Source organism: Serinus canaria, chromosome 1 (assembly GCF_022539315.1).
Source record: "Serinus canaria isolate serCan28SL12 chromosome 1, serCan2020, whole genome shotgun sequence".
NCBI lineage: Eukaryota > Metazoa > Chordata > Aves > Passeriformes > Fringillidae > Serinus > Serinus canaria.
This window is the reverse complement of record NC_066313.1, coordinates 65642345-65650959: the sequence shown is the minus strand read 5'-3', so window position 1 is coordinate 65650959 and position 8615 is coordinate 65642345. Positions and strand designations below refer to the sequence as shown.

The 8615-nt window shown below is 39.2% G+C and overlaps 1 protein-coding gene across 7 annotated transcripts in view; it reads right to left on the bottom strand.

Moving 5' to 3' along the window:
* Nucleotides 1–5886: 5886 nt before the first annotated feature.
* LMO7 (LIM domain 7) overlaps nucleotides 5887–8615 on the bottom strand; it is a 132083-nt gene continuing 129354 nt past the window's right edge. For all 7 annotated transcript variants that reach the window (XM_030234063.2, XM_018908734.3, XM_050970354.1 and 4 more), the window contains one exon: nucleotides 5887–6642. In XM_030234063.2, the coding sequence (XP_030089923.2) occupies nucleotides 6620–6642 (23 nt within the window). In that variant the 3' untranslated portion in view covers nucleotides 5887–6619. The remainder of the gene's footprint in view (nucleotides 6643–8615) is intronic.

The window sequence follows — 8615 nt, the reverse complement described above, 5'->3', positions numbered from 1 at the left end:
CTGAACTGGAAAGGGTTAGGTGATGGTGAAACCAGGGTGGTTGGCGTAACACAGAAGGTCTGAACAACCTAAATATATTTGTACATTGACAGGGGCAACCCCCAGTTCAGAATTACCTCTCCTTTACGCCTGAGTTGACACAGGAGGAGGGAGGGGAACACAAAACACTGTATTTAGCAGGTGCTAGACGTGCCATGAACTATCACAGGCAACAGAACCCTCCAAAGAACACTGAGTCCACAGGTAAAAAGCTAAAAACATCCAATTATTTCAATGGCAAAGAGCAAAGAAGTGATTTGTCACTTTTTTGTTTACTTGCTGAGACACAAAAGTACTTGTATGCATGGAAATTGTTGACAGAAACACATGCACATTAGTAATATGCATTTTGCACAGAGTATTGTGAATAGCACAACTTGTGACTGCCGTTCTGCAGTGCACTGTGATCTGTGGCTGTGGTTTATTCACACACAGGAGCTGTGTCTGGCTGAAGCTGCTTGTTTACCAACTTCCTCCATTGCAGTGGGGCATTTCCTAAACTGTCTGGGGATTTTCCTCTGATGTATGCAGACAGGAGTATGCTGGTAGAACCCCTGGCTCTAATAGCGAGCAGCACATGTATATCTAATAGACGTGACAGTTTCCTTGGCAGGAACTAATTTTATTTCAAGTATCACATGAAAGTATAACTAGTGTTTCTCTGCAGGAATCTTGTTTACATGGGCATCAAGAGACAGCAGTTGTTATCTTTGCAGAGCTAGAGTTTGATGCAAGGCCACAAGCCGGACCTCTCACATCAATATCTGCCAAACATAGCAGGCACTAACTGTATTTTTTGCAACTGACACTTCATGCTGAGAAATAGAAATGAAATGTCATCTTGTCCCCTTGTCTGTCAAGACACATCAGCATGGAAATCTCTTACAGGTGCTTCCCCAAGACAGGAAAATTTAGCAGAACCACACACGACTTTGGGCATGGCCATTCCAACAAAGGCAAATCAAAACCTTAGTAATTATGCCAGAAAAGCTATGCAGCAAAATTCCATTATGGACATTAGCTCTTATTTGAATATTTGCCTCATGTAAATAAATCCTTATAGAACCTCAGATTTTTTTAATGCACTTCAGGATTATTTCTCCTGTGTTATAAAAATTCTCCTGGGAAAATTTTGTGTTGCAGTTCACTGAGAGGACATCTTTCAATCAAAAATGTCTACCCATAGAGGCAATCTTGCATTTTGTGTTTAATGTGAGCAATAAGGCTTTATGTACAGGTCTGAGAAAGAAACAAACCAAAAATGCAACAAAACCCAAAAAAGGACATATGAACAATCTAAGAAGGAACAAAGAGTATTAATCTAGCTCTAGAAGTCTAAATCAACTTAAACAAACAAAAATACAATCATAAGCTAGAAAGCTCATTAAGTAAAAATAAAAGTAACATTTTTAAGAGGGCTAATTAACCACTGGAACAATTTATGTTGACACTTTTCATCATTTGCATACTTCAGATCTACACAGAGCTTCTTTCCAGCAAAGAACACCACTGTTCACACAGTGAACAGTGTTCAATATTGTGTTCAATATGGGAATTTCTGGATGAGAGATTACGATCATGCAGCGATACAGGCAGACCAAATATTTCAGTAGCCAGGTATGACCCTGAAATCTGTGAATTTCCAGCACAGAAGGGCCATATGCAGTTGAAGCAGCAATAAATGGCACATCTGGTTAAGTGCCTGAGGACGAGAGCAAATTCCGGTTTAGGGAATCAGAAACCCTTGTTCTGGCCCAGGTACCTGCAGAAGGCCATTTAGGAGGGCACACTGTGCCAAACACACAACCCTGCTCTCCCAGGGCTGTGTTCATGAGCTGCCCATTTGGTGGCCTGAGCCTTTTCTTTCTTCTATTGCAAACAATAAAAAGAAACTGTTGGTACATACACACTTGTACATGTTTTTTTTTAAAAAAGTGGTTTTTCTCTTTATACAATATCAACTGTTAAGGAGAACCCAGTAATTCCCACTGCACAATGTGCAGGTCTTTGGAGTGTTTGCTGCCTACAGCAGGTACTTAACTGGCAAGTTTGTTTCAAGTTGGTTGAGCAAATTAAAAAAATTCTGCAGTTTCAATAAACTGATACCCTACTGCTCACCCTAGAACATCCCTTTTGAGAAGAAGCACTTTACATCATCTTCATATGTTGTTTTATGTTGGTGCCCCTAGCTACCAAGAAGCATGGAGAGCTAAACTAAAAAATGCTAAAGTGCTTCCAGCATGAAGCTGCTCTTTTGTGCAATTATGCCTGCTGCTAATAAGCCTTCCATTACAGCCATGGCACAGGTTTTGCTAATCCATTACAAATGATTGGTTGGAATTTAAAACACTGCTGCAAGCATACCACTTTTCACACTGAGCTCACATCATCAGATTTCAAACACTTTCCCCCTCCATAAGTGACAAGGTTGGGCCATGCAACAACAGCTATTACCTAAGGGAAGTGTTGAATTTATCACTTGAACTCTCCCTTGGGATTCATCTGAAAAGTATTTTACTGAAAATAATAAGACTGGCTCTGACCATTTCTGGTGTCAGTGTGAACTCCAGACTCAGACATCAGGTTCTAAAAATGAGTTTTGCTGCATAAATCCTGCCACTGATCAGCATTGCCTGTGGTGTGAAAGCTTGCCTGAACAGGTGAACTCATAGCTAATTCATGTTGAAATTTCTGACAAATCTCCTGTTCTAAAAACTCTAAAAAAAACTCTCATAAAAACTAAGAACACATCCAGTACCTTGAATTGTACTCCAAGATGTCTGATTTGTTCTTATGTATTAGACATAACATTTCTATTTTTGAAGTGCCACTCTATTTAAACCTTGACCAGTCACAGAGCTGTTACCCATAGAGCACTCACTTCCAAAGCTGCATTCAAACATACACTGCAGTTAGTTAGCTGATAGCCTGCAAGCCTAAAGAGAGGGGACATTTCAAGAGTTCTCAGATAATTCTGGAATTTTTTTTAAGCCAATTAAGCACTAAGTAAACAGGTGTACAATAATGCAGGTGCCACAGTCTGCATGTCTGTTGATGTCAGTGAAGCTTAGACATCCAAGCATCTCCCCTAACAGTGAACATGTTCTCACCAGCCCATGGAATCACACCTTTGCACCACTGGCTGCAAGGAGCTGATGTGCATTCAGTTGTTTACTCATACATCTCTGCTACCAGTACTACAGCATCCCGCAAAACCTGCGCTGCATGAGTATCTCCCAGGCTTGTACCCTATCCAGACCAGCCCTGGGTAGATGTCCCAGAAAACCACTCCAAGTAGCACCCTGTACCCAAACAGAGCACACAGCCCTAAATGCACTCAGAGTTTAGCTGCAGTGCTGAGTTCCAGCTCTCCTGTACATCCATGCATTTGAAGGCTGTAACTTTAAACAGCAATTCTGCAGCTGAAGAACTGAGGGAGAGCAACTGGTTCTTCTTCCTGGAACATTACCTTAAAAAAGAATCTAAAAAAATACAGCAAAAACCTCCACTAGAAATCATCTAGCTAATTTTTTTCCACTGGAATTGTTCTCTTTACCACTATCCCTACCTTGTAGAGCTTTGAGAAGCAGCTAATTAACGAAACAGGAAAAAGAAAGCAAACAAAAGGAACCCAAGAAGACATCTCAGACACATTTCCATGATGCCAGGTGGGGAGAAAAGGCCAAGATTAAGACAAAGTTCTCTTACATCACAACTTTAGCATCATTTAGCAAAACCCTTTATATGAGATTACAATCACAGAAAGGGCTTTTTAATGTGCAAGGTGCACTTCCACACTGCCATCTTGTGTCAATAACCAGGTTTGCTGAACTTGAGAGCCCAACATGCTCCAAATACTTCAGCAAGGATCAAAACAGACAAATACAACATTCATTAGGTGGGTTCCTCTGCCTGTACCCCTCCAAGGGAAGGAGCGGACAACAGAATTTTTGTTATTCACATTTGCTAATGTGAATTAACAAGTGCAGATTTGAAGGAGCCTTGTTTAAACCAGGACTTTATCACGGGTGGAAACTCAGCTTCAACTTTTCAAGAGTTTCAATTTCAGCTCTTTGAGGCCCACTAAATTTGAAATCCCACCCATTTGTGCACCAGCAAGCTAATGAAATAACCCAGCCTTTTTGCAGATATTTTGTGGGAAAATTAAATTGGAACCTGCAGGGAAGTACTTGACCCCATCTAAGAGACGCCAGCCTGGCTCAGAGCATACCACTCCAGGCTGTGGGACATGAGTCAGGCAGCATTGCAGACCAAAGGCTGTTGAATTTTCTTTCCTTCTATTTTTCACCACCCGCCAATTTCCATGCCCAAGTGATTCCCATGGACAGGGAAACATGACTGGGCTCCAGATACAGAAACCAACATCACCATCCCTAAATTTTCTCACAGTTCTGCTGTACAACACAGCACTGGGAGAGGGGGAGTCACAGACAGGCTAAGATAAATTCATTGGTTAGAGGTTGAGAAACTTTGACTTGTGACCAAAAAAACCAGTGTGTCTCAGTGTATTTCAGGGCTGGTAGTGGAGACTGTAGGTATCTGGAATCTGGGGGCCAGGAGGACAGTGGTTCATTGGTTCATTATTGTAGATGCTGTCTACAATAAATGAAGTCTGAAAACTATCATGTAGAGGGCCATCACACCATATTAATCCAAGGTATGCACCTTAAGAGAAAGCCAGATCTGCACAGTACCTAAATCAGATTCTGAACAGCTTTCAGGGAAGCAAGCTTCTTCCACAAGCAGCAGAGAGGACTCCAGAGAGCTGTATGAGCAGGCAGTGTGACTATAGTCTGTACTTGATGAGTACAGACACATTGCAGTGCTGTCACCTGTGGTCTATCATGTCATTACTTACCACAACAGTAAAAACCAATTTAAACACTTTACCAGTCTTTAACTGAATACCAAAAAGCAGAGTCAAGTTTGGATAATGGCGCATTTTAGATTTTTATGACAGTTTTTAAAGGAAAAAGTAAAAATAATGTTTGGCACTTTGTAATTCAGCAAGCAGCATTCAGTTACAAGCAGGAGAAATAACAGGAGCACAGGTTATATCTCCCACTATGCCAAAACAGCACAATTTTCCCTTGTTGCCCCCAGCTACCACAGCCACAGTCTCTCTTCCCAATCTGAGCTCTCCTATGCACTGCCCTCCTAAAAAGCCCCTGAGAGCAAGGAGCACCCTAAGCTGCTTTGCAGCCTCACTGCAGCTCTTCATGGTGCCATATACAAGCTCACACTCAAGAGCTCTCCTACACCTGCCAGCTTCCTCTCCCTCAGTTTTACCCACAAAATGCTCCCCCAAATTCCTCTGATTCACTTCCTATGTTTTTTCACTGCTTCCAAGTATATGGACACAGAAGGGTACACAACCAGGCATGACAGGATTTGGGGAAGCCACCGTCCGGAACAATTTGGAAGCCACCACTGAGACATAGAGCACATTCCAGCTGTGTTTTCAAGAAGAGCAGAACCTAACCCAAAAATATTTTTGGCACTTCATTCCTAGCAATACCAGAGAAATTTTGAGGAACATCCACCTCTTTTTTTTTTTCTTCAGGGATGGGCATATAGTCTCACCACTGGTACTGAATACTCAAAGGAAAGAGCATGAGGAGCTTGATGAAAAAGCTGTACACAGACTTTGACATTGACTACAAAGGAAGAGAGAAAAGGAAGGACTATTGTTCTTGCATATATTTATGTGAATAACTTAATCCTGTCAGAAAAAATATTTTTCCCAAGATGAAAGTCAAATAATTTTATATTTCCACACACTACCTTAGACACGTTTAGCTGAACAGAAAGGACAAAAACTTCTAATAAATGCAACATCTGATTTTTTATTTACAAATATATGGTAATTCAACAACCATTCTCCACTCAGTTTGCAGAGGAAAAAGTGATAGTTACATTTCCAAACAGGAAAAGAAAACTCTCTTTCTTAAATGGATTCCACAGAATATTATGCCAACACCACTGAGCAAATTCTGAGATTATTCTTTGTATTTAGGTTTCAAAAAAGCACATAATTTTAGAAACCAGCATATGGAAAGCAAACACATTTGTGTGCATTTAAATGCAGCTTCATATTAACCTAGAGAATTCACTTTCAGTATATGTCAAAAATAAAGACAGCAATTGCAAATATATATTTATATTAGCTATTTCTCTAACGCTCATTTCAAGAGCTTAGAAACAAAATACCCTCTTCATATACCATTGGAAAGTCAACTAGTTGATTATAAGCCTCAAAAATATTTTGAAGTTATTACTGAAAATATACTTATTCTCTCTTGTGCTCTCGGTACTTGAAGCCGAAAATGTGAAAGCATTTTTCCCAGCTATTTCCTTACTGCAATTACTTTCTTATAAATAAAAATAGTTACATGAAGAATACAAGGTATTGCTATGAAGACTAGACAAGCAAGAGTGACTCTTAGAAAAAAAAAACCACACACACACACACACACACAATACATATATTTATAGATCTACATCAGCAGCAATCACCTCTTCTTGTATCTGCAACAGTGGTTTCATATCTTCATTTGCTTCACATGGAGGTTGGTTGTCCAGCTGTTAGGGAGAGACAAAAGAAACTGTAAGTAAAGTACTGAAGAACTTTTGTGACAACAACTAACATTTTAAAGTTTAAAACAGTCACTTAATAGTCAAAAAACATTTTAAAATTTCAAATACTTATTGAAAATGGTAACGTACTAATGTATGCATTCTGAATCAAGCAATCCAAATTTAATGAATAATACAAATTTGAGTTGAATCCAATTACAGCACTGCAAGTATTTCAGGCCAAGTCATATTCCACAGAACATCCACTTTACCAAAGTCTTAAGAATTATTTTTAATTTATTTAATTTATTTTTAGTATTAGCACAGAGATACAGTGATAGTTTCTCTAAATTTACCTTTCAATAATGAAATTAAAATTTGCTAAATTACTTTAAAAATATAAAGAACTTTTTTATCGTCTCTGCATATCTTTGTAGGTACCTGCCAATAAAGTGGTGCTTCACTAGAACGTTCCAAGTTTAAACCACAGAATTAACACAGAAATGTGAAAAAATATCACATAAAATTACATAAAATTCAAAGTGAGTATTAATAACCCTATGGTTTATCAAACCTTTTAGCCAACATGCTCACATTCCAAACTAACAAATAATTAGCCAGGTTGATGTCAAATGCCAACTGCAAAAAACAGGAATTCACATCACAGGCCAGAGCTGTGCTGCCAATACATTTTCGCTGCAGTAATTGCATAGCTGGGTTTTGTATTATTCAAATAGCTGATTTCAATTACTAATCACTAATTTGAGTACTGTGTTCTGTACCTACAAGTTCTTACAACTCCTGATTTTACTTGTATCTCATAGAATTATGTTTTGAGGTGCCCACTGGCCCAAGTAGATGCAGTCTGAAGGGAAGGGAATACAAACGTTTCCTCACAGATCAGCTCTGCTTCTGAAAGGCACTGCTGTGACTTTATGGGCTGTAACGTCAAAGAGAGACTAAATAGCAATTCATCCATAATAAAATTACTTATCCAACTCATCCAGCAATATTTCCCCCCAAAAGAAAAGAAAGAGAAAAAAATAATGTGAGCAAGCTCCAGGGTGAATCTCTCACACATTTGGGTGCTTCAAATAGGAACACAGTCACTTGAGTGTAGTCTTGTCATCAACAAGGAGATACATTCTCCAAACTTTAAATTAGACATGGTATGACCCAGTGCCCTGGATCACCTCCAGATGGAAAGGAGTGATTCTCTTCCTCTTTCCACTGATCACATTAGCCTCTGTGAATGAGCTATTACCCTCACGAGGTGTTGCGCTTTCTGGTTTTAGCTCAGGTACCACATCATCATTTCTGTGACTTCTCTTCATGGAAGTCAAAAAGAGCCTGCAAACAGCAACAGCATCAGATGCAGAGCTTCTCTTTTCCTGAGCTAGGTCTCACAGCCAGCAGCTGCCCAGGTCCTGCTCAAGCACTGTAGCATGAATATCCTGCTCCCTTCACTGCCTTCCAATCCACCATGAGAAAAATGTGCCAGGCTCATAAACAAACACGGACATTTTTCCCAGGAAGTAATTCAGAAATTATTTCCCTTCCCTGATTTTCATTATCCTATAGAATTCCACATTTTCTACATTAAAAAAGAGCCATATAAAACTCCTGACACTTATCAAAATTAGGAAGTTGTCTACCATCCTCTATAACAGCAGAAAAAAAGACCTAAATACCACTACACAAAACCTTAACATCATGCTCCAGTAAATCAGAATTCTGCAAACCATAAGAAGGAAAAAAATTATACTGCACCTTTTAATTAAGATCTGTAAGTAAATCAATTCCTCCTGAACTTGTACCTAAATGAATAACCAATTACAGACCTATAATTCCAATAATAATAGCATCACAAAAAGAAACCAGCATTTGTGCCACCTGCACAAGATAAACTAATTGCTTTCCAGATATGTATTAGGACTGAATTAAATACATATTTCAGTTTACTTTTAAAGAAAATGTAG